This window comes from Anser cygnoides, chromosome 4 (genome assembly GCF_040182565.1).
Source record: "Anser cygnoides isolate HZ-2024a breed goose chromosome 4, Taihu_goose_T2T_genome, whole genome shotgun sequence".
Lineage (NCBI taxonomy): Eukaryota > Metazoa > Chordata > Aves > Anseriformes > Anatidae > Anser > Anser cygnoides.
The window spans coordinates 73,701,708-73,729,170 of NC_089876.1; the positions used below are offsets into that span (position 1 = coordinate 73,701,708).

Consider the following 27,463-nt stretch of genomic DNA (forward strand, 5'->3'; position numbering starts at 1 on the left):
GGAGCAGAGGGGAAAAGTCTCTACCCAGTAATCAACATAGCAATTTTCAGACATAACCTCTGAAAGCAATGATACTGATGTACCTAACAAGCCAGAAGGACTTTCTGTAGTGCCTTCCCTTGAGCTAAGCACCAGAAGAATATTTTAGATAATTTAGTCACAGGCTCTTAAGCGGAGCTTACTCCACTGCTGTTGTTGCCTTAGGTTGCCTCTTTTAAAGGTGACTGTGCAAGCTGGATTCAAAAAACCTCACAGAAAGCCACAACACTCAGAGCAAGTGATGCACGAGGTTCAATACAACTGCTAAGCTCCAGGTATTACTTACACAATAAAGAAAGGCAGTAACCAAATAGCATAGGACTTCCTGCTTCAGGACCAGGAACAAGATGCTCCTCACTTATCAAGAATATTTTCACAAAGTAATTAGCATCCTGAATGGTATCAATGCATAAATTTCAACTAGATTTGGATGCAAAGAAAAAAAAAAGCAACAAGGAACGATTTGAAACTCATTCACCCTTTAATAGTTTGGTACCCTAAAAAGGCAGATAATGACCCTTAGAGACAGCGGAAGACTATATGGCTGGACACACCACCAGCACAAATCACATACACTACTGCCACAATCCTACCAGTGACACTTGCCAAGATTCTCTGAAATCAACTGCAGATTGAAAACATGCTCCTGTTCAGCACAATGAATCTTCACAATTGGTGCATTTATGTAAAGAGCACGGATTTTACAGAGTTTAAAGGCAATTTAGAACTACTAGATTCTTTTAAACTAATTAAAATGTTTTGAACTATAGCAGATTTTCCATTTAAAAGGCAAAATCTTCACAGAGAATATTATATACACTTGGAAATTATTCTATAAATGTTTTATCTTGATAAATTGCAGAAAACCAAATAGAGAAAGTATCCATCTCAGCTCTGATAGCATTTTTTTTTTTAATGATTTAAATGCTAATGAAAAAGCGTCTAAAGGCAGGGAGAAGCAGAAAAAGAACCCAGCCCAGAATAACATCCTTCTACAAGCATCACTTCCAATACTAATGCTCTCGGAGTCATGCTCTTCCTAAGTGAAGGCAGGTAATATTTATAGTATCTCTTAAGAAAGAGCCTGCCAGTGATCTCCTTTGCACTTTCCAGGCTTTGGTGAAAGGCTAGCTGCACAACCATCAAGCACAGATGAAAACAGGAGACAGCTTGTGTTAGCTCCGAAAATGCAACAGCATTCTAAGCAATAGGGGCACGCATCTGCACAGCAGCTCCCAAATCAGATAAACGTAGTGGTTTATCTCATCAGGATATAGTCTCCAAGTGGCAATGATCAGCTAACACAAATGCTGTTTGTCTCTGTCTTGCTATTAGTCCACCCCCTCACACTCCTCCAGTTCCTTTTCTTCTCTCTCTTAACTGTTCCCAGCTTGATTTCTATACCCTGGCTGCTCTACAGTTGCAGGTATGGTGTGAATAACACAATCAATTCCCTTTCCCTTCCCTTATGTATAAATCCTTATCCTCTATTTTTTCCTCACGTGCACGTACACACACACATGCACAAAGGGGGGGGACACTCCAGTTCGTGCACGACTGTTAGATTTTGGGTTGGCTGGGGGCGAAGGACTAAAAGGCAAACGTATGCTGGAATTTCCCTCTACTCCCTTCTGTCTTACTCATTTCAGCAGCTCTGCAATCCAAACTGGGGGAGGAGGAGGGAACGTGGGTGGCTGTGATTTCAGCAGCAATCCCACTGGATTCCCACACCTCCTTCCAATATAAACTACGACCTAAGATGGAGCTAAATTAACCTGAGGCCAGAATCAAAAGGAGAGATAACTAGGCGAAGTGAAGAAAGCACAAAAGGCAAGAACAAAGGATCTCTTTATCTCTAACAGGCACTACACAGTGCAAACATCATGCTTGTTTTTGAAAAGAAACCCAAGGAGTAAAACTACAGAACTACCGAGTGCTAACCCCAGTTGTGCCACTGATCAAATGATCATAAAACAAATATGCAAGTTTCAAAATAAATATATCTTTGAGAAACAAAATAAATAATGTGCTGTTCTGTGTCTTCATGAAGTAGCCCTAGAAGAAACGCCAACATGCTATATTGAGTCATTGGCATTTACATGATGAAGAAGCATCCCTACACTAAAATAAAAGTTAAACGGTCAGAACGAAGGCCTAAAAGGGCTAGGTATTTGCAAGCAGGTTTTTTTTTTGGTTTTGTTTTTTGTATTTTCACTGGTGCCTATTTTTAAAATCAATACAACTTCTGTGCTGACTTGAAGCCCAGTACAGATTTGATCCTCCATTTCACAGCCTCAAATTAAGCTTCATACCTGAAGGGAATCTACGACTCCACGATTTCACTTTGGATTATTTGACTATGATTTCTGCACCACAGCAAGTTAACTATGAATGGATTATTTATAAGAACAAGTGAGGTAGTTGTAAAGAATACTGTCTGTAGTATCCACTGCCTTGGCAATAATGATAGATTTAGGCAGCTGCTACTAGAAAACATCAGCTCTGCCAAAATGTCAGATGCTAATGTCTGAGGCAGCTCAATTAAGCTACAAGACGCAATCACTTTGTTCTACCAGGGATGCAGGCAGGCATATTTCAATCCATATCTGGAACTGACAGAAGCATTTAGCGAAGGAACAGATCAAAAAACTGCAATACATACAGCCTTACATCTTCACCTTGTTTCAGAAGTCTCAGTTTTTAAGCCGCGAGTGATTCGACTTATTATGAGTTCTCAATAAAGCATGCAAAATAGCTGGAGCAGTGTCAGCTTTAATCAGCAAGCCAATTAAAGGATTTAATCAAGTTCACTTTAGCTGTTCAACAGTATGTTTATATCAAATTATTTTTTAACAGAAGTTTAACATGGAGGTTCTCTATTCTAATAACATTTTCAACAGTGATATGTAAAGGTAAATAACTGCTACAATAGTAAACTGCACTCATGCATACACTGAGAGTAAACCTAACCACTTCAAAAATTATAGCAAATACGTCTTCATAACGTCTGGTTTATTTATTGAGTCAAAGAACTGCCTTACACAGCCATGTAAAAGCAGTGTAGCATCATTTGTTTTAAATAAGGATGCAAGCGTACAATACAGTTAAAGCAGCTGAAGTTACTCACAAGTGAAAGATACCACTACTTGGCTGAGGTACAGAAAACGACGTTACATGGGACCCCCAGCACCCTGCTCAGGGTGCAGACCCCTGTGATAGCACCACAAACAACATTAAAGACAGCCTTTAAAGATAATTTTAATGAATGCGATATGGCAAAGATGGGAAAATAAAAATTCTTGTGATTAACACTTACCCTCAGAAGCAGCAAGCATCCAGACTTCCGACTAGCATTAAAGCATTTAGGCTTGGCGTCTGAAAACACCAGCTACTTGGGAGGAAGTTTTAGGATTTGACCATGCAAATGGTTTTCTTCGAGACAAGTAAATATTTTAGTTATAACAGTGTCCTGGAAATCCAATAGCGTCCTCAACAGTAATCACGGTATGTTAGGTTTAGAGTATAAATTAAATTACTGAAGTGTGAAATAGAAAAGTTTTAACTAAAATTGCTTTTACTGAAATGTTAATTTCAGACAAACTTTGATGTTGTGCTAATATAGACAGACTTTACATTACTTGTAGGCCGCTAATAAGCGATCTTGTTTATTTTCCATGCTGGAATTCTATCTCAAACTGCTTCAAACGTAAAAAACAGAAAGAATTGTTTTAGTTCAGCTCTTCAATTGCATCAGATCATTTAAATGTGTGCTACAGTTTGAGGCCATTTTAAGCATTATTGCCTTTTTACTATAACGTGGGCATAAATACTTTTATTAGCTCATCTTAGCATTCATCACTGTGTAAGCGTAGAAAGCTTCTAGCTAAAGTTCTAACTGATGCAGTTTAAAGGAGAAATGTACGTGGAACATGAGGAAACATTCAGGCCCAGGAGGCCTGACCATCCCATGGAATAATGCCTCTGGGGAATATCCAGAAGCCTCAAAGATCACAAAGGCACATGCTGGCAGGAAAGGGCTTTCCCTCTATAGTTTTTATGAGCCTACAATCCAACAAATGATTCTGACGGTCACCAGAGCTGCTGCGGTTGTTCCCACATGGGCCATTCTCAGATGCCTACAGCCTCCCCCCAGCCAATCAGTTTCTCATTCAAATTGCTGAAACTCTGTGTCCTCAGTACAATACAAACATAGCAAGCAAAACAAGTATTTAAGTTATATTTCTGTACCATTCTGACATTCAACCAACCCAATGAAATTGTGCGCCCTCTCCCAAAGACAGTACAATGAAACTGCAAGTGTGTGCGTTATCCTTTAACATACTTATATGCCTATTGGAAATGTGTATTTACCGACCTTAAATTATGCAATGCAAATAACAAGGAAGGCTCTGCAAGCAACAGTGTTTTCTGTGTGTCTACAACATCTACAAACATGCAAACTCCAAAAACTAGCACTTGTAGAGGCAAACAACATAGCCAAGGAACAGACTATTTCAGAAAGCTTTGCACGCAGGATAGCACACGGTAAGTGCATTCTCAACAAAGGATGTGAAAGTTTAGGTAAAACAAATATATGATCTGGTTCTATTTTCCTGTTCTTCTAAACGAGAGACTGAGAGATGCTAGCTCCACGCCATGCCTGCACGTGGCCTGGCTACTGTCACCATGCCAGAAACTGCTGTCATTGCTACTGCTGGTGATGGTACCCAGGCAAACAGAATTGAGAATATCTGTACACAGGCAGCTAGCTGCCTGTGTAATGTGGGTGTATTACATATAAGCACCATGTGCAAAAATGCACAGGTTTATAAAGATATGTATGACTTAGATTTTTGTGTTCTTAGTTCACTAGAGGAAACTTTTCTTAGCAATGATGGGCAGAGACTAAGCAAAAGGTGCATACACCGAGTATACAATGAGAGATGCCACATGTTACAGGAATAAATGGAGTACATGCTAATTTATTTTAAAATATTTAAACAGGAAAAACAGACTTACCTTAAAAACCCCAACACAAATCTCTTACAAATTTATTCACTTGTGCTATCATATATACAAAAGATATGGTATTTCCTTTCAGTATCTGTAAAACTAACAACGTCTTCAAGAAACAACTCAAAAGGTGAAAAAGATGCACAATGAAATATATTAGACAAACCACTCAAGTTCTAGGTCTACTCTGGAGTTGATGTCGTTTAAGAAGGTATAAATTTGAATCACAGAAATGTTAAGGTTGGAAGGTCATCAAGTGCAACACACTAGACTCAAAACTGAGCCAATTTCAAAATTAGATCCAGCTTTAAAGTTAGAATTGGCTGTTGCCATCAGTTACTTTACTGTTGAAATAAAATCCTGCAATATGACCGTTCACTTCTTCTGTTTTATTAATCTGGAGGGGATGGAATAACACCATTTAACCTTTTGTAGAGATTTTTGCAGATGTAGGAAAACAACAATATATCGTGTTTCAAAAGGTTTTGTTGCTCTGAAAAGGACCTGTGAATTGAGGCCCACTAATGACAATAAATCATACACCAAGTAATTAAAGAGAACACTACAAATATGATGAGGAGAAAAAACCCTCCATATGTAGGATGTGACAAAATTAAGGTTTCAAGTACAACCTCTCTCGCATATGCTACAAATTCCTTCATCATATTGTCACTTTCCACCTTTTTCAATGCAGTGGACAGAATAAACCATTGACAGTGACCAATTTCCAAGTTGTGGTCTCTTCACTTGCATGAAGTATGCTTTAGTTACAAAACTTTGATAAACCCTGGTCTGAAGACAGCATGGTCAACTTGCTCACATCCTTTCAACACCACTCAGCATAACAGTATCTCATTACTTCAAAAAGACACGCATGACTTACTGTCTTTGCAACACAAGCGAGCCAAGGGGTCTGTTTTACAGCTTGGGACTACGCAAGACAACATTCCCTTCGAAGCCTCTACCTACAGTTGTTTTTTTTTCCTGACTGAACACATTCAAAACTCCCCAAAATTACCATTTTATAGATAATGCCACAGAAGTCGACACATACACTTGTGCACTGAAGTCAAAGAGGCAAGTGCTCAGCACGCAGGTAGGAGCGTTCAATGAAACGCATATAATAAGGCCATATAAAACTATTCAGGCAATCCTAAATCTGGCATCCCCAAGTGTTCTTCGGTGTCACTCCAGTAATATTGCCATCAGGGAGGTTCAGAGTTATGCTTCCTTTTAGCCTTTTGAAAGAACCAATTAAAAAGGAGCTAATTTCACCACAAGCCATTATATTGCTAAGTACATAATATAGGATGGGGAATTCTAAGGCTGCTATACAGACATCTTGCATCTGAACACTGAACAGCTGTAGGCTAGTGGTACATCAACCTCATCGAGCCCATGAGCTTAAGAAAAAGACCACATGCCTCCAAGAGAAGATGGTGTAGATGAAGTCAAACAATTCAAAGCCATGGAAGGTGGCAGCATCCCCGTTCCCTTGCTGGCTGCCCACTCCCCTGGGGATGAAGGCTGGCAGGGATACTTACTTCCAAGGTGCTGCAGGCACCAGACAGCATCCTGGTAGCCCAGGGTGCCTGGCTCGCTTCTTCCCCAGGCTAGGGATCTAGAAGCCCCCACAACCCTTGTGGAGCCCACGAGACAGGTCTGTGCTGGTAACTGCTCCTACCACAGGCAGCTGCCACCGCAGCCAGGCCCACACCACCATGTGCCCCCTCCGCCTCCCAGCCCAGGTGCCTTGCCCAGCTACCCCAGTACCCCGCCAGCCTCCTGCTTGGCCTGCACAGCCACCAGCCATCGCCTGCTGCCTCAGCGCTCTTGGCTCCTCATTCCCCTCATCTCCCAAGCTTTCCACCTCCATCACGTTCTCGGCCAAGACAAGTGGCCAGTCTCAACCATTTCCCTGCTCTCTTCTGAGCAGTCCTTGGGACCATTTTTAATACTTACTTTCAGCCTTCCCCTCTACATAGCTTTTATTATTTTGATGCAATTCTCTCCATCCTTCCAAACTCACCTTCAAAAGTCAAAACAAAGTTGCCTAAATGCTTTCCAGATGTAAAAAGAGATCCCTGAAAGCATGGACTTGGAGTCTCTTCTTAGCTCAGGCTCTGGTCAGACTCATACCAGCAAACAGCAGCCCTGAGGAACAACTGCGGGATACTTCACCTTGGTTATAAGCCAGAGCTGTAACATACATACATGCATAGTTTGCGTGTAGCAAACGGTAGGAATTTGAGCTAAAGTCTCAAAATCAGGAGAATTTGGAAAGCCCTGACAAATTTGAAAATAAAATATATTAACTCAAAATGACAATCATATTGGTACTTCCAGCTCACCACTGAATCAGAATAAGTTTTACACAGATACAAAATAATGGATTATGCATTCCACATTAAGACTCTTCGCAGAACCTCTGCCCCATCCCCTAATTATACAAATCATCTTCACCCTCCAATCAGGGTCTTCTATGTACCCTCTATCTCATATTACTACTTATAAGCAGAACTATGATATTTTTTCTGAGGAATATTATCTCGCCCCTCAAAATGAACAAAAAGAGACATTTCAAGCTAAGGGATAGCTGCACAAGGCTTCAAGAAAAATAAACTTTTCATGTTTTTTAACAAGTATCCAATTGCACTAATCCACAATGCTCTTATTTCAAGAGTTAGTTTTCTCTCTCCCCCTTCCCTTTTTGATGATCATCATCTCATCAACCAGCTACAGGGATATGTTTCTAAAAGATGAATGCATCTCCCACAAAGAATCTCATATTAATGATTAATGACTGACACTCTTCAACAAGACTGCCTGCCATGTCTAAAATCTATAAATTTATTCTCTTCTCCACTATATCAGTGATTTTATTTTTCTGTATGCTTGAAAAAAGCCTTCCTCCATTCCATAGTTATTTCTTGATTGCCTGTATACCTTGCACTTCCACCACGCCATCGGTCAACTGATATTCTCATTAGCCAGTCATCTGCTGTCATGCTATTCATACAAAGCAAATTGTCAGGCTTGCAATGTCTCACAAGCTTTGCCAACCTCCCTTCATATTTTTTATTTCTTTTGATGATCACTTTCACAACTCCAGCTTTCATGTTTGTTCATACAGAACATTAGCACTTCTCAGCTACCCCACTAACAAGCATTAGGAGTCCAGCCTTCCTACGCTAGCTTAAAAGAGAATACCTATCAGCTACCCTGAAGAATGCTGCAGTACCACAATCATCGCATAAGAATAATTTCAAAAGCAAGACGTAGGCTAAACTGAAAAAAGAATCAAAGACTTAAATTATACCAGTGATATACAATCGGGTAACCTTCAGGAGATTAATCGCCAAAATGCAATTCAAAACAAGCCACACACCTTCAAAAGCATTTAAGAAGCAATAAAATTAATGTTCTTTTTTTGTTTGTTTTCAAGTATGGACTTATGGAAATGAGTCAGGACACAGCAGACCTATCCCACAGTCTCTGTCTCTCAGTAGGTTAAATATTCCACAGAAGAGCAGGCAGAATTTCTGCACGTCTGCCACACAGTTACGGACAACGGTACTGCCTCTCCACAACTTATTCCATTTAACATCCTGAACAGCCTGTATTCTCCCTTCAAAGAAAATGTCTGTTGAACACTATTCTCAGTCTACTCAGGGGATCCTTTTATTCATCCTATTCCCTTTATTCATCCTTGAGCTGCAATATGATTGACATCTTTTCCATCAGAATTGTAAGGCAGCGTGACAAGCTAATTATTACATAAGAGATGATATACATTACCTCTCCAGGTCAGCCCAGAATCCCTTATTTGGATGTCATTTTAAAAATTATAGGCTTTAATAACTTCTGCATCATTCTAGTCCAGACACTATGCTCTTTGGTGAGAAGAAAAGTTTTCCTGAAAATGAAGGCTTTCTATTTCTATGTATGTTTTTGTGAATGCTACCAGTACAAGACAAATACCGCTAACCCTTCTAGGTTAGAAAGAATAAAGAAAATATTTCTTTGACTTTTGTTTGTTTGCTTGGGGAGGTGAGGGGGCCTCCCCAGGAACAAAACAAGTGACAAAAAGACTTGCCTTTTTAAACCAAGTTTATGGTTTGGTTTCACAGTTTAAGCTGACTAAAATTAGTTATCTTTTGCCCCACAACTAACTTTCTGTGCCACAGATAGATCTCGTGCCAAAAATGTATTAATATCTGAAAACAGCAACAAAACAGGGGAGGAGGCACATTAGAACAAGCAAATGCATTCATACGTTCAGAATGTAGTCGAGGCAGGAGACAATTAGAGAAGGAAATTCAAAATATAAGGCATTTCCTGAGGATTAATGAGTGGGTGGTAGTATTTGATAGTCAAGGGCAGAATGGGTTCTGAAGCCAGCACAATTCATTAATTCCCCAGGCAACACAAACTGGGACTCTGTTAATTTTTTTCCTTTTTGCTGTACTCATTATTTTCCTCAACTTTTAATTAAAATTTCCATTTACTGTACCACCATCGTTCCTTCAGAGCCAAACTGTGTATGTCTGAATAGTGCCACTACGGTAAAGGACATCTATAACATTTTTGGATTAATTCCTGGTACAAAAGGCCAGACACCTTTTTCAAGTTTAAGAAAGTTCTTCTAATCATCTCATACAGGCTAAAAACATTGTCTGATTTAGAAACATTGGGAGTTCAGCAGATATGATCATCTCCTCTCTTACAAGCTGCTTGATGGCCTCCATTATCTTAGCGCTAAGAGTCAAAGAGAGTATAAAGAATTGAAGAGCGTAAGTTATTTTCAAGCTTCCTTTCAGCTCCTTAGGAAGCTGCATCCACTAGTGTATTATTTAACGCGTCCTAAAACAACAACCATCACCTCCACCATCATAACTCCATACTAACCTGTGACTGGTGCATCTATGTCCAGCAAATTTTTTTCCTGACGAAGAATTGAAGCTCCCTCTGTTATTATTCTCAAAGCAACGCTTTCTTCCAGTCTCCCTTCTTTCATAAGGTGTGCCTTTAAGATATCCACACGGGGTTTTCCATCATTATCAAACACTTCCTTAGCTGTGAGCCGGTGACTTGGAGGAAATGGGACAGCTGCATGAAGAAAAAAAAAGTGTCATCACTTTTTACAGTAAAGCCTCTATTACTAATCATGACACATTTCAAAAAAAGAGTCATCTCTACTGCTGAACAGTACTGGAATGAATTTTCTACTGCCTCTTATATCTTGTGGGTTAAAGGGTACATAAATGAAGATATCACTGAAGCATACGTATTCTGCAGACTGAGTTATCCACGCATACGAGAATAACTGTTTTGTGTTTATAACAAAATTGAAAGGAAGACTTATGCCACATTTACAGATAGATATGTGCAAGCAAAACAAAAAAAGGCATGGGGATTTCAGGGAAAGAAGGGAGTGGAGCTTCCAGTGCTCTGGTAGCACTGCAAAGCATCGACATGGATGCACAAACCAGTGTGATATTTAATTTCTGTGCACAGACATGCACAGATACACTCCAATTAAAATGCTGAACTCCAAGACTGTCCTCTCTGTAATGACTTGGGAGGAGGTAGAAGATGTCTTCTCCAGATCAGTTACACGAGACGCATTCCACCACCACCAAAGCACACCTGCACGCAAAGCAGACCACTCCAGCAAAAGCTGCATCGGCCTGGAGTTTTAAATAAATTAATAAATCAGCTGGTTGCCCTAGCAACACGGCAACGACTAGCAATCTGCGCACTGCCGTCACGTACGGGCTCGGCCTTAGAGCAAACTTCAGACGCTCACGCCTCCCCTCTCCCGAAGCCAGCTGGAGCGAGAAGGCTCCGAGGTGGTGCCGTCGGCCGCCAGGATGAGGCTGGAGCGTTATCCCAGCTTAACCCCCTTTCCCTCACGGTTCGGTCAGAGCAGCATTAGGCACTGCCTGCTGCAGGGTAATTGCACTGCTCCCCGCCACAGCTGCAGGACAGTCAGATTATAGGGGAGCTCCGAGAGGGAAGAGGCAGCTGCAGGGCTGAGCTCGGCCCTGCATCCCCTGAGCAACCTGGGCCCTGCCAAGGGCCTTTGTCCCCTGCCGAGCCTCTTCCTGGGAGCTCTGCTACACTGTGAGAAACGAGACACAGCAGACCAGTATGTCTGTTGGTTTCAATTTTCTTTACATTTCACGATCCCTGTGCGTTGGAAGCAGCCCACAGATCACACACATCGTTTAAAGCCTGACCCAAGAACTTCTACCAGAAGTAGCGGAGCAGATAATAAACAATTTCATTCTGTGCAGTTGTTTTCCACTGATACTTGAAACACACATGCCTTCAGAAAACACTTTCTTTTTTTGTCTCAACTTTTTGCTGCCCTGACTCCAGTAGTCCATGCACTGAAATACTCTGGTGTGGACTAACGAATACGGGTCTATGAAATTCACTGAAACCGGAGAACAGACCGAAAAGGGAACAAAATCGGGAAGAGGTGAAGTGCTGTCAAGCCCCAGACCCCACCTGGATTCATGTGTGCAGTGAACAACGAAGTTGAAACGCAGCCCTTGGTTTCAGAAGGGCCTTCCCCAGATCCGTTACAGTTTTCTCACGCAATCTACAAGAACTCCTAAACTGCTTTAAATTAGTTCATGCTTTGACTGCTACTTCTATAATTAGAGTTAAACTGGTAAAGACCAAAACCTCATTTTACTTTCTGCAACTACTGTGGTTAGGCGTAGCCCACGACACTCACAAAAATCAGGAGGTTTTGTGCTTTGCGTCTCTTTCAGGTATACCCACCGTAGGCCTCAATTCCTCAAAAGCAAGTCAACGATCTACACAGGCTATGTACAATTCGTTACACAACACGGAAAAAAAAAACAAATCATTGTGAGATAAATGAAGGTGAGGGAGAACTCAGCAGTTCTCCACGTCTTTATCGTCCTGCTGGAGAAGAACTTAAATAAAAGGCCAGCTAGTTATAATAATCCTTCATCCTTCCTGAATGGGGGAAGGAGAGGAGAAAGTTGTTGCTTATCTCCAGTCCACGTGGCTGGAAGAAGCGCTACCATTAGCTTGCATTCCTTGGCAAGACAGCAGCCTCTCTTCTTCCCCTAAGGGATCGCGGTATAAAAACCTATGCAGCATATTGCTTCTTGGAGGTAACCGCCATATACAAATGCATGCCACGAGGAGATTTTTACATTTATAAAGACAGAGAGCAAAACAAACAAGCAAGCAAGCACACAAACAAAGCAAGCTATAAGATGTTACCTACTGATTAACAGAAAAATATGGCCCACACTGCAGCACTGGAAAAGCTCTGCAGGCAGATTTCTAACAAACATGTACCAGTGGCTAATTAAAGAAAAAAAGATACTGTTCCAACAGCGGATGATTAATGATTAATTAGCACAAACATGAGCGACTGAATAGAGCACAAATTGCATCTTCCATTATGAGAATATTAATTTTGTATATACACATACACAGCGCTTCCACAGAACAACATAAGAAATGGTCATGTTCATGGGGAAATCAGTTAAACAGAGTTCATTACTGGAATCGCCAACAAATGCCAGGATCAATCACAGTCCTCTTATAAATATAACAAACATTTAGTTTCCATTGCTTTATACAGCGTTACCATCCAAATACACAGACATCTATCAGCTTCTCCACACCTGCTTGCTTTTTCTACTTTTCCTTAAACCTATGATATTAGTGCAAGCAACAAATAACTCTCTCTCCCCCAGTGGTTTTGTATTTGTCAGAAATAAAACTGAGAGCCTAACCAGACGGCAACTGTGCACACAGCATGCACAATAGGGAAGAGTATGTAGCTAAGACAAAAAAAAAAAAAAAAAAAATCAGTTGCAACCTTTTTTCCCCTCTTTACAAAAAAAATGACCTAAGTTTTGATCTCTTTGTGAAGCAAAATCTTCTGGTACTTGAATAATTCTCTGCTAGATACTCTGATTATCTAGAGGTGAGGAAAAATACTGCAGCAGCCCCTGTGTTAGCAGGAAAAAACCCTGGGAGGGAAAATGCTGGAGGCAGAGGCTGGGGAGAGCAGAGCCAGGACTGGGTGGCTGGCAAAGGCTTTGCTGGAGGAGCCCTGGAGAAGAGCCCAAGGAGGTGATGGCTGCTTAGAGCTGCTGGCACTGCCCCGGTGGGTGCTTCTGTAACGAGAGTTGGGGCCTCTGCCGCACAAAGATGGGGATGCAACCTCAGATGAAGAAAAGGGAGAGGCCATAAAACATGTGTGCATATAGCAAATACGTTTTGAAGAAGTTTGATGACAAATCCCACAAGAACACTAAACAAAGAAGTCATGCACGCTATCCATACTCTGGAAAATATAAGGCCTGGTCACTACCTCCATTTATAGTTGTTTGAAACCTTTTAAAGGCACACCATTTGTTTCCTGGTAGTGGCATTAAACAAGAAAAACTGCTCGCCATATGAAATACTATCACCAGGATGTGGTAATAAAACACAGACCATAGCAAAAAGCAATGAAACAGATTTTTAACCCTTTACCTCACCGTGTCAGCAGCATCCTCCCAAGACCTGAAAACACAAGAAAACTGTTGAGCCACTCGCTGTTTTTTTTGGTGGTGGTGGCAGTTGTTTTTCTTGTGCTTCCCGGTCTCTTGAACGTGTTCCAGCAAATGGAGAAAAAGATCAACCTGCTATTTTCCTGTTCTTGCAGACTCCTGCAGAACCCATCTTACTGATAACACAGCCACGGTAAAGGTCAGACACATTGTTACTGCTTCTCTCAAATATTAAGCAGCCTCTCCAGAACAAATAAATAAACCATAAAGAGCTGTGCTTAATTAGTGTTGAACATGTGCGCACACATAAATAAAATACAAGCACGCGGCAAAGAATGCATTATTGTGTTTATATATTATTCATTTCTAAATGAAGCTGTACACTATATTAATACTCTCAGAGGAGGCTGCCCGTAAGAAAAACTATCTTTCATCAATATCCAAGTTCCTTGCATTTTATCTCCCCTCTGTAACAAACTTTGTCCTGTAATTTCATACAACTAATGCTGTATGTCTATTTGTAACTATGGCTAGAGCATGACGGACTTCTATGGGAAATAAGTAAATGCTTTCTTCTTCATTTGTAGGGGAAACACACCAGTGCCTACCATCATCTCAGTATTACAATATATTGCCTTTGTTTGATGGCAATTTGCAATTCTGCACTTCAAGAAACATTGGCACAGCAGCAGTGGTGACAGCACGGGTTCGTGAACAGGTCGATGCTTCCTCCACACGCAGAAGAAAAGCTCACAAAAGGGTTGCTGCAGCTTTCCCCACCCCACTCCCATCTACTTATTCATAATCTTTGGACCCAGATACATGCAATGTCTCCCTGCCACCTCAGAAACTCCAACAAAACCGCGTTTTCCAAGGACAGTAACATTTTTAATAGCTACCTAAATACTTTTTTCAGGCTGACTTTGAAAGTCTACCCCCATTTCACATACACTGTGCACGGTCACGCTGGCCAATACATAAAGCAGCAGACGGATCACCTTTCGACCTACTTTTAACATTTTGTGATCTGATTGTCTATGTTCTTATACATTTACCTGTGAATTTCTGGCTTACAAGGTTTCTGTGAACCAAAAGGGAAAGAACGAAGTAAATATTTTTTTCCACGACTTACTTCAGGTGACAGATAGGAGCTAGAGAATGAGTCACTGTCACTGATAGCTGACAGAGGAACAGAGCGAAGCCTCCCAGGCAGCACAGAGCTCACCAAAGCAGGGAAAGGGGGGAAAAAGCACTGCCAAAATCTCTCTTAATGCTGACACGTATAGAAAGTGCGCAGAATTGCCACATGACAAACGTCCCTTTCCACAGATTTCCTCAGGCAGCATATAGATGGATGATGTTTTTATCTCCACATACAAGTTATCCAGTGACAGATTAGCCATTCAATCCAACCAGATCACTGTGATCTTCTCTTAACCTGCACATTTTCCTAGCAGGTATTTTAAGGAGCAATAAACAGGAGAGTGAGTTACTTAGAAGACATCATTTCTTTAAATATAAAATTTTGTACAATAGCACTTTTAACATATGCAAGTTCTTGTTTTTTTTTTTTTGTCCATTTGAGTTGAGAGTAAAAATGTCATTAACTGGTAAAAATCCAAATATTCGTATGAGAGTGAAAAACTCAACTCAGAATAAAATTTTCTCAGAGGAACTACAAGTGCAACTCATTCTGCTATTTTTGAAGAACTCTCGGGTTTCACCTTACAATAGCTAGTTTCATTAAGGCTAGGCACAGCTGATGCAAACCCTACCTTGAAGCTATTACTGACTCTGAAACATCACTGGAATTAGCAACACATCTCTAAAAGATCCAACTCTAATGCGCCGTTTTAAGACATTATGTACCTGAGGACTACTACTTTATTTATTTTACTAAACACGTTCATCAGATTTTCACAAAAACAGTTTGACTAAACTAAATAATTGCCAATACGGTGAAAACAGCAGAAACTGAAGTCTGGAAAATGTATCTACAGTATAAAATAAACTATGAGGATTACAAATTATCTACAGAAATTTAGCATCAATTTTCCCATGGCCAAGAAGTTCTTGCAGCATAGTTGGAAGTGCTCGGCACAGATGTATTTGTTTAAAGATGTAATTAGATCAATCTCCCAGAGAACAAGGCATGCTACTTCACAGAAAGCTGCCTGTTACCAGGGGCGAGCTAGTCAATAACCTATCAAGAAACAGTCCATCAAAAAGAAGGTGCTGCTACATGAAGTCACCTCAGAGTAACAGCATCTGCAAACCAAATCAGGAAGCAGACGGAAGGGTCATTCCCCAGTCAAGCCCACATATACTGAACTTACGAGAAAAATAGGAAGAAGAGAGTTCCTTCGACAGATACGTTAAACAGCTGTCTCATTTGGCAGCATGGAAAGTGGGGCACTTGAGAAGAGGCGATAATACCTGCAGCACAAAATTAACCACCACCAGTAGAGTGAGCAGTCAGTTGTGTTAAAAATAGTCAACTCATAGTCCTTTTAACATAACACGTGTACAAAACCCACCACGGCAGGGTTGCTTTATTGTTGTTGAAGAGGTTAACCAGTTTTAGTCACTTATATCATCACCAAAAGGTACTACGAGTTGGCACGGAAGTTGCTGCACAAAACAGACAGAGATGAGTTGTGCTAGCAGCATTTCTCAATATCTGTAGGCTCAGAAAAAAAAAAAATAAAATAAAAAAAAAGAAATAACTAGCCAAGACACTTCATCAAGTATTACAGCTCTGAGGAGTTAGCTCGCTATTTTTAATACCTTTTGACATTTCAATCACAACTAGAGAACACAACAGCGACGATGGGAGTGCCCCCGACCAGCTTGCCTAGCTCTGGATGGAGGCTGTGCTGGGAAGGTGTTTGTAAAAGGAAGGCCTGAGTCCGTCACGCAGCGCCCTCAACCTAGCGCCAAGTTGTTTCCAGACGCGAAGGCTCTTGAAGCGGCCACCTAATTAAAATGCTGAGTTGTGCACTTTCTCTACGTGCTTTTCTGAATTAAGTTATCAGTTTCACTTGGAATAATTGCACTTTTGCAGAAGATTGATCCCTGAACTAAATCGCTGGCAGTTCCTTCACCTCCACTACTTGGGCAACTTTTCACCTTGAGGTTGGAAGCTACGTGTGAGCTCAGGAGCCAGAAGGCCACGTGGCACATCCTGTAAACAGGATGAACTGGAATCCCTAGCCACAGGAACAGGGGCAGTGCAAGCTCCTCCATCCACCTCTAGCCAGTACACATCACCTCCTCACCCCTCACTTGCATTGCCCTACTTAAGTCAATCTGCCCGAGCACACCACAAGCAGTCCTCATGCAGCATAGCTCTGTGATACACATAGGAAGACAATCCTTGACACAAAGCACTTCTGCAGGATATGACCCTCAAGCTTGCAAAGGAATGACCCATTCTCCCCCCATAACACCTAACCCTCGCTACTTTACAGGAGAAAGTCGCATCCCACCAGCTGCAAAGCAGGGACTGTACTTTTTTGTCACCTCTCAATGATGAGGCTACATTTTGGACAGGATAATCTTGTCTCAACTACCTCTGTTATTTGAATAGGCACAAATGGCCCCTGCTGCAAGCATATTTGTGACACAGTGGACAGAAAGGACACCAGAAGTCCCCATTAGCTTGGAACCCACAGAACAGGGCTGAAATTCTGTCATTTCTGTTGAATTATTTGGCTCAGCTAAGAGATTATTTTCAGCAACTTCAGATCTGAATTACTGTCAGTCTTTCCATTAAAGCTACCCATTCTCATAGCTATCAGGCAAGACGATTAAATGTCACAGTGCTACCCCCTTCCACAATTTCAAGAATCGGTCTGGTCTTTTCATCAAATTATTGGCCTCTTCCAGACCTAACAATAAACCAAGTACATAGCAACCCTTGTCTTCAATTCTTCAAAAGAATAAAGACAAAATAACCAATGCCTTCATAAACTCCTCATAAAAATCTTACTTAAGAACAACCATAAGTAGCTATTCCAATTTAAGCCACCACAAAGAAATAGTCATTAAAAACAAAACAGAACCACCCACCAGTACAGAACTGGGTATAATTTATATTCAATGTGGGAAACCTTAAAAGCCATATAGATGAATTCAGATATAGGGGTTCTTTAAAGAGGTTAGAGCAGTGAAACATTATTCTTACTCAGAGCTCTAATCAAGAGTAATAAAACATACCAAGACCTGGATAAACACAGAAAACTGCTTTGGTTGTTTAATTTTAGTCTGATGAAGTGATTGACATGTATCCATCCCAACTGCTCTGAACATTCTTCGTATCAGTAACAAATATAAATTTTCATTGCTGCTAGTTGAAGCGAAGGAGTTTTTAGACTGGAATCATTACAAGCCAAATCTAACTCGAATCTTGCCTCCACAATCATTATCAATCAGCAATAAAAAAAAAATATTTTCTCAAGAAAAAAATCTAAAAAGGCACAGAAAGGCATCTACAGGCAACATACGCATCACACAGAACACCCTGGGAACGTAGGAAAAAGTACACATTGGAAAGGGGAAGGGAAAGAGGTACACTTTTTAAAAGCTGCCTTAAAGGAACGTTTCAAAAGTCAAAGAACTGGGTTTGTTTGAAATATAAAATTGTAGGGTGTGTGGTTATTTAGCAACAGCATTCCCAAAGTATCTTTTGGCCAACTGTTGGAATAAACAAACAAATCCTAACAGTCTTACTGAGCACAAAACAACATGTGTTCCTGTAAAATATTATAAAAATACATCCTTTCCCTATGTTCAAGATCATACATGAATATTTTTGACATTTAATGTTCCCTCCTGTCCACAGTTTATGGATAAAAAACAACTACAAAGTAAAAGAGAGAGGAAAAATTAACTTTTTCAGGAAACCTTTCCAATTAGGACCAAAACATACAGCTAAAACTGGAAAATGTGATTGTAGCTTCCTGGCCTCATCAGCAAAGTTTGTTTTTCTACTTTGTGTTACACCCAAGTTTTTCCATAGGCCTCCAACTGCATACTGTTGAGCTTTGTTTTTATTAGCTTTTGGAACAGAGAACAATCATTATCCACAGTTTAAATTCCTTTATAGGAACAATTCATTTGGAGAAAACAAAGTCAGAGGAAAAAAAGCCCTGTAACAATGGAAAATACCAAAGATCTTCCAAGACTCAGATAAGGAATCAGGCGTACTCCTCCATCCCCCAAGATACTTGAGTGATGGATAACTTCTCTTCTATGGTAAGACTGAACTATTGTTCCCAATTGGAAGCAATTAAGAAGCAATCGCATGTGGGTAATAACTGAAATTATTTAAATATATTGGAAAAAAAATATCAATTCTTGGACCTGAATAACCTACAGGTATCAACACAGATTATGGAACTGTTTTGCTCTGAATTTCTTGTTCAACCCATTTCAGTCCATAGACACTAACAAATCTATCTCAGTCTCGTATCTGGCAACACATATAGAAGAAGCACTGCTGACAATTCCTCACCTAGAAACCAAAATCTTAGTTCGGTCCCTCTCACAGATTTTGGGCACCATGAGGTACCATAACCAAGTCCGGCCAGAAATCAGCTTAGTTCAGGTGAAAGCCTGCTGTGCGCCATGCAAAGGGGAAGCAAAGCACACATCTTTTCCTTTCCAAAGTTGTTCAATCAGGACAAGGCTCAACTACAAGGAAGTTTCAGCATGCAAACACTGACCACTGTGCATTATCTCACATTAGTCCATAAAGTTGTTAAAAAGGGTCTTAGACAGAAAGATGAAGAAGTTATAACATTTATGGTTAAATGTTTTATTGCAGAAGTTGCTTTGGTTAAACATCATACTACAAAAGTCACTTCCTGGAACACAAAACAGTAGCTCACCTATCCCTGTTACATGAAAATCGTGAAGCTATTTACCAAGCAGAAGAAATAGAATTTCCTGCTATCCTTGCAAAGTAATCCCTTAAAAAAAAAAAAAAGTACCTTTATGTTGTCACATTTCAAATTTAGGATGTTTTGGCATCTAGCAATCAACACATTGCCCAAAGAGCCTGCAGCCAACAGCACAAAGACACTGGGATAGGAACACTAACAGATCTTGGTGTTAGTCTGACTGCTTCTTCCAGGCTCTAAGCCACTAGTGCTGACCAATGCCACCCTCAAGTAGCACGTCTGAATTGTTCAAATTTTGATTTATCCATCCCCCTCTCCTCAAAACCTTCAGGGCAAAAAAAAAGAAAAAGAATAAAAGGAAAAAAAAAAGCAGCACACCTTACCTGAGCCAGTAACTTTCAGGACATGAAAAACATTATAACATTAATGTCTGAACTACTCCATGTGAACTAAATAAAAAAAATCATGTTGATTCATAAATGGCAATATGGTTTATTACTTTGCTGGTCACGAGAAATGCAGAAAGTAGATCTACAACATCACTTTTCACATTAGTCAGACAAGGCCAAAGCTGTATAAAGAGTAAAGGCTTACAACCATAGGTACGTGCCTGGCCTAAGTGCACCAAGAGCCAAATTAACCTTAAAATGTAGTCGGAAACTGCAGTTGATGGATTATTTATTTATTCGGACCCAAATGGCTTTGCTTTAGTAGCATTTTTTGCCTTTGACAGAGATTTTAAATCAGCATAAAAGTGTATCTGTATGGACTCATACTGGCTGATGCTTTGAATACTCAAATACAGTTCAAATGACTGGCTTCTCCTGGAACTGAACTTTAATCAACTCACCACACGCTCAACACAATTTGTTCTGTCTTGCCTGATAGCAGAGATACTGCTTGCTAGTTCAAACTAATACCCCCACTATGAAAGTCTATTCAAGACCTACGAGAACCTTCACTAAGGGAATTCGGCACAGCATTTTCAGAAAGGGTACAAGAAGAATGGAAAGGGTACACAAGTCCTCCACTGGCCCTGTAAACAATAGTGCCTTTCACTCCTGACGAAAAGAATTGAAACTATTCCAATATATTGTATGAACCAATTCCCAACAACTCCTTGTTCTTCCTTCAACATACTTGAGAACTAATTTTCTTGTGATGTTACTGCAGTTCACATAGATCAGTGCTAAAGATTACGGACCACATTCATCACTGTGTTATGCCGCTGTAATTCCATTAAACAAATGGTCTTTCTAATCCAGCCTTAGCAGATCATGCTGCAAGCTTTGAAACAGGGTTCAGCCTGCTCGAGATGTCTAAATAAAACTTACCAAACCAAATTGAGTTACGCTGGCACTAATCTGAAGTAATGTGGCCATGAATCAGCCCTGGTATTTTTGTTCTGTTTTCATGGCTCGGCTCTACTGGCAGTTACACCACCGCGTGTCAACACAGAAATTTTCCCCTGGAATCGTCTCCAAAGTAGCACCTCTCAGCATCCATATTTATTTCCATCAGCTAACCTGGACTGCTGTAAAAAGCTGCTTTTAGTTTAAAAAAAATCTTGGGAAAACGCATGCAGGATGTAAATAAAAAAGGATTTTGTGGTTTTTTTTTGTTTTGTTTTGTTTTTTAAACTGTTGTTCAGCTGTGTTTTATCTGGGCATACGTGGCAGAAACAGAGACAGTTTCAAAGCCCTCGGTATAAGCCTCTAGTCCCGTATTTAAAAGGATATTGAAGCCAAATCCTCCTTTTTTGTCCTAAAGATGCTTTTATATTTTTGTAAACCGTATCTCCCCTCAAATCTCAATCGCCATGTAATAAACATGTTGGATAAAAATAAATCTGTCTAAACTTATCATTTTGCTGATACTCAGTGAAACATTCTGTTCTTAAGCAGAGCGTTCGAGTTTGAAAAAGCAGCTTTATTAGGCTATGAGAGAGGAGGAGACGTGTGCTTCACTCCTAGCTCTGTCATGTACAAGCAATTTAATCTTCACTTGCCAATGACTACATCCAGAGACCTCAGCACTGGGGTGCTCGCTTCTGCATCCTGCAGGCGTGCGTCAGGCACGTGGCTGCGTGAAGGATGCCCCGGGAGAGATCAGCACAGCAGAAGGGGACTCCCAATGTGCTCACCAAGACAGCAAAGCTACGAGAGAGAGAGGGAGCCGGGGAGAGAGGAACCGTGCTGCTGCAGCCTAGGCAGGCGCAGTCCCCAGGCAGAGACGAAGCTGAACTTACACCGTCTGCTCCAAAGCCTGTCCCGTATTTAACGCTCAGGAGTTGCTGGAGAAAAAACGGGTTCATCTGTTCTAGGGCCAGGAAGGTGGGCTCCTCTCCTGCACAAAGAACTTGTCTCCAGTCCTTAGCTGACTGGGGTCTTTTGGGCTCCCACCCCCCACCAAGCATTAAATTTTCAAGCTTCTTCAGCTTCTTTAAGCTGAAGAAATTGTCTTTTCCTCCAGGAAGAGATAGAGTGCTAGTGCACCTTCCCTGGAAGTGGAAGTTTTACTCCTCTTTAAACTGATGAGCTTTAATTAACTTGGGATGCAGCTATGGCTACAGGATGAATTGGGGGGAGGGAGAGGAGGAGAAGAAGGGGTGGACAATTGTGCAAGTTGATGGTGCAGCAGGATAGGCTTGCAGTGTGTGCACATTTATAAAAATAATTATTAATAATGAACGTTAGAACAGATATAAAATGAACATGTTTTTCACATAGAGAACAGCAAAACCAAAAGCAGCAAATAGGACTCAAGGGTTGTAACAAAGCTCTCAAGTCAGGTTTTCTGTAATATTTCTGCTAATGCATGAAAGTAATCATCATTAGCCAGCAGAGAAGCCACAGATGATGTTGTCATGGAAATAACAACAACAGATCCATTCACCAATGGATGGCAAACAATAAAACTAGCCTACACATTTGCACTGGTTCTTAATCTCTCAAAATTATTCGTTCGCTGCGTTACCAAGATACGAGCTCACCTCTAAAGGTTTACCAGAATTTTTTTTTGAATAGATGACCTTAGCAAGAAACAGGACTTTTATCCAAAATTATATATAGCTGATACTACTGATCTAAATAATAGAGCTGGTCTATTACACTATTACCGATATAAAGCAATGCAGCAAGCCTTTTTCAAAGCCTAGCACCGAGAAGTGACCCAGCACATACAATCACAAATGTGCGAGCTGTTTTTTTTTTTTTCTCCTCCTCTGAGAGATAGTACTGTGCTGTTCTACTTTGTTAGATACGTTACTTCATTTCTGCATATCATCTTGAGTCACAAAAACCAACTTTGACTTAAGTGGAACATGGAGCTGTTAGTGCTTTTATTCAAATATCAAGGGGCTAGTTCCTGCTACTAGTGAATGAAAGAAGCATCCTTCCAAGACCGCAGTTATCTTTATCATTGAAAAACGGCTTTGCATTAAGTGTATAATAAAGACCACAGATGAAAGGCATACTTCACAGCTCGAACAAGGGGGAACAATAAGGCACAATGCAAGAGGATTCACTGGCTGTTGCTTTATGCAGATCTCCAGCCCCGCGCAAGAGAGGCGGCAGCAGCAGCAGGAAGATCAGAGACACTCCGGGAGAAAGAAAAATTCACAGCCTGAACAAGTAGGGGGAGAACAAGCAGGATAAAACGTAGGAAAAAGTTTGATAAATGCAGCAAAATGTCTGCGACAATGCTGCATTCTAACACCCTGATGCAAGCCAGACTAGACTAGGTGAACACATCACGTAAAACACAAAATATTTGCCTCATCTCTCAGCTGAGCCTCTACCGTGGATCCTGCAGATGTCTGATATTTACGCACAACACAAGCACTCTAAACCATCTCTGTCGCGGCTTGCTGTAGTTTTCTCCTAGGTAAGAGAACAAAGGCTTTTGCAAAGGCGGTTTGTTCAGAGAAGAGACAAACCCCTTCTAGCTTTGAACGTGCACACGAATGACATTCCAGAAATGACACAATATCCACAATATCATTAACTGGAAGATACAGTTGAAAGACCTTAGAAAGGTATGCGAAGAATTACACAGCCAGTACCTCAAACCCATTTCTCTGGATACGATATGGCCAAAGTAACAGTTACTATAGCGGATGGAGTGATAAAAGGAGGCACCTTTAAAAATTACAGTGATATTCCACAGCCAGTAATTCACCCTACATTTTCAAAATCAGCAGGGTTCTATATAAAGATATACTTCCAGCTTTGCAATATTAAAACATTTGCAAAAATTACAGTGATTATGTCTCTTAGAATGACTTCTCTGCTTTTAACTTCTGTTATCCTGCACCATCTGCAATCCACAGAAGTACCTATCAGGTGGACACAGACTGCACCTGGACATGAAATATTTAGAATACTCTACACAATTATTCTAAATAAAACATTATTAAATGTAAAATATAACAATCTATTGAAGAAAGAAAATCTATACCACAGTGGTATCAAGACATACTGCCTATGCTCTTCTAACACTCGCATGTCTAGTAACAAAGGAAGGAATTATGACTACAGAAATAATGCATTCATACACCTGTATTTGTGTTTTCATTCACACAAAACCTATATAGATAAATAGATAGAATCTGTAATCTATCTATACACATGTAGAGAAAAGTTCCAGCACCTATAACAACTTTTAGTTCCTTTTCACACACACACACAAAAATTAAAATCACACCACACATAGCTGATAAATCAAGAGCACTTCTCTAGGTTTGCTGACGGTAACGTCATGAACTGGTCACTTCTGAGACTGACACTCTAAGAATTTCTTAGAATCAATCGCAGAACGGTTTGGGGTGGAAGGGACCTCAAGGGTCATTCAGTTCGACCCCTCCTGCCATGGGCAGGGACACCTCCCACCAGACCAGGTTGCCCAAAGCCCCATCCAGCCTGGCCTTGAACACTTCCAGGGCATCCACAGCTTCTCCGGGCAACCTGTGCCAGTTCCTCACCACCCTCAGAGTAAACAATTTCCTCCCAACATCTAATCTATATTTCCCCTCTTTTAGTTTAAAACCTTTCCCCCTTGTCCTGTCATTACCTGATTCAGCAAAGAGTTGCTCCCATCCTTTCTATAAGCCCCCTTTAAGTATTGAAAAGCTGCAGTGAGGTCATCCCAGAGCCTTCAGCCTAAAGAAGAGAACATCCCCAGCCCTCTCAGCCTGTCTTCGTAGGAGTGCTCCAGCCCTCTGATCATCTTTGTGGTCCTCCTCTGGACCCGCTTTAACAGCCCCACATCCTCCTTGTGCTGGGGGCCCCAGTTCAAATGGGCCAAAATTAAACCAATTTTTTTTAAAAGTTTGAGGGAAGTATACGTCAAAGTCTCACCACTTCAAATGAGATACTCCATCTGAATTCGAAGGGCAATGGACACTACTCCACATGCTCCCAAAAGCTTCAAGGATCATAACTAGCAAACAAAATGAACAGCTGTAAGCCTTCTAAACAGTACTAACTTCCAATCGATGCGAATTCAAGCACAAACTCCCAAATGCACATTACCACCAGAAATTCCTATTCCATTTGAACAAGTTTTCAAGTGAAGATGTAAAAAAAGAAATGTACCCTGGAGCTGTGAGTACCCCAGGCAATTTGGATCCTTCAGATCCTTCTAAAATAACGGGTACTACACCCAAAGTGCATACTGAAAGGAATTTCTCAGTACCAGCTACCTTCATTTTGACCCAAATCACTCCAACAGCCTTGTCTCTGTTCAAAGAGCATCTTAAGGAAATCCATTATCTCCACAAGCAATATTACTTTGAGAGGAACGCACAGAAGAGTCTCTCACGTTCCATGGGCAGCCAGTGGGTAGCTCCAGGTTTGAAGTACCCTCTTTTACCACCAGAAAACTCTAGGGCCCTAGGGAGAAGGTGAGTCTTTCGAGGGCCTCCATTTCACAAAAAGTGCCTGTACAAACAAGCTAAACCAGTCATACACTGCAGGTAAGTGCTCGGCTGAGGGACAGATGCTTGTCTCCTCCTCACCCTTGGGAGTAATTTTAGATCAGCGATAAGGTTTTAGCCCTGTTATGAAGGTCTCAAAATACAATCAAAAAGGTACTGAATACCCCCATTTCCAATTTTAAAATAAAATTGATTTCTAAAATAAATTCTCCAAGGCAAAACAAATTAGTATGGTGATAGCAGCCCCCAGCTCTTCCATTCTGCTAATTGGACTTCTGGAGTGCCACTGGAGAGCTGAAACACTATTTAAATTTGCCTTCACACCTTTTTATAGTCTCTTCATATTTGTAACATAAGAGACACTAGGCACAGTAGACTGTCTGGTTTTCATGACTAAGCGGCAGCTTTTTCTAATGGCCTACACTATTTCCTTAGAAATGCAGCTGTTCTGAATGTCTGGTATGACCAGACAAAACCACCGGTTGTCATTATCAACGCATCATATGCACATTACCAAAAGGATAAAATAATCCAGTATAAAAAAAATGCTTAAGGAGAAATAAATTTATAAATAGAGTTGATAGAGTTCAATAACCATCTTTGCATTAGGAATAACTTTGTTCTTCCCCTAGAGCACGTTATGACTGGAGACAACAGCGTTTTTCTATACTTGGTAGAATCACACTCTTTTAGACTACATAGTAGAAGTTGGAACAACAACATCAAAAGAACTGTGCTCCAGACCAGAATGCTCCCAGTCCATTAATCTGGTTCCAGTCCTGACATGCAAGAAAGCACATATTTTACTATGTACCTCACATTTATGAATGGCTTCCAGTAGCACATGTCTAAAAAAGACTGCAGAATCTCCCTCTATCCCATACACACACAAACACACACACAATCTCGATTACATGTTACCGTAGGATAAAACTAATTTTCACAATGCTTATACTGTATAGCACAAGACTTACTTAACTGAACTAATTCCTGTCATCAAACACCTGCAAAATCTTAACAGAAGCTGCAAAGGCCTAGCTGACTGGCATATAATTTTGTCTTGAAAACACATCACTGATGTATACTTCGGGACACTGAAGTCTAATTTGTGTCTTTTTTATTACAGTGCAACAAACTACTCCTCGGTGGGCAGCCAGGAGGGAAATCCAGCCTCCTCTCCGAGCGTAACTCATTCTGTGCCTCCTGGCCTACCGCCCACAGGTGGCCAGGTAGCCTCCTGGCGTCTGTGACACAAGTTTTTCTATTGGTTTTCTGCCTGTAGAAGTATATCCAAGAATTAATCCATCTTTGAATACTTAAGTACTGCAGTTCAGCTCAGTGTATATTTAAGCTCCAGAGAGTCTGCGTTTTCGCTCTTCTTTTTTACCACAGCTGATTTCCTTCTACCACAGCCAGCAGAAGCAGTAAGGAGGTCTCCACCGCAGGAAAACAATGCACAACCCAGCATACTCCAGCTGAAAGTAGCACATTTAACCACTCATGCCTCCCACCGCCTGCACAGAGCCTCTGTTCGTGTTCATCCCTGCTCGGAAAGGTGACTGTGCTCTGGTACAAGCCGTGGCAAAAGCTTGTCCAGCAGTCTTCCCCCAGCATAACAGCCCACGTGCCTTTTCCAACATGCTTACCCCCAAGGTCTTCATGAATGATGCTAATGTTGCTACGTGACCTCTTGAATCAGTGCAGCAAGCAAAGAGAAGGCACTGTTAGGATGATTTTAGCCCTGCCTGAGCCTCACGATCTTTACATGACTTGCTTTGTTGGGCACAGGGACCAGACAAGACCTGTGGAAACCCCTTGACAGAGAAGCTCTGCAGTGCACTGTCTCAAATTCCTGACCAGGGTTGGTAGGCTCAAGCTTCTTGAACCATTTTCTGAATAATTTTAAATGAATGCTTGAATTGACAAGGGTTTATGGCATGCAACCCTGGACTTCCCTCTGTCTTTAAGTGAAAACCCACATTTATCTCCTATATTACTTCTTAGTCAATGCCCCCGAA

General features: G+C 40.9%; 1 protein-coding gene across 5 annotated transcripts in view; it reads right to left on the reverse strand.

The window, feature by feature from the left end:
• The window catches only part of PPP3CA (protein phosphatase 3 catalytic subunit alpha), a 196,886-nt gene that overhangs the window by 105,299 nt on the left and 64,124 nt on the right, over positions 1-27,463 (reverse strand). For all 5 annotated transcript variants that reach the window (XM_066996852.1, XM_066996851.1, XM_066996853.1 and 2 more), the window contains exon 2: positions 9,961-10,161. In XM_066996852.1, coding sequence (XP_066852953.1) covers positions 9,961-10,161 — 201 coding nt within the window. The remainder of the gene's footprint in view (positions 1-9,960; positions 10,162-27,463) is intronic.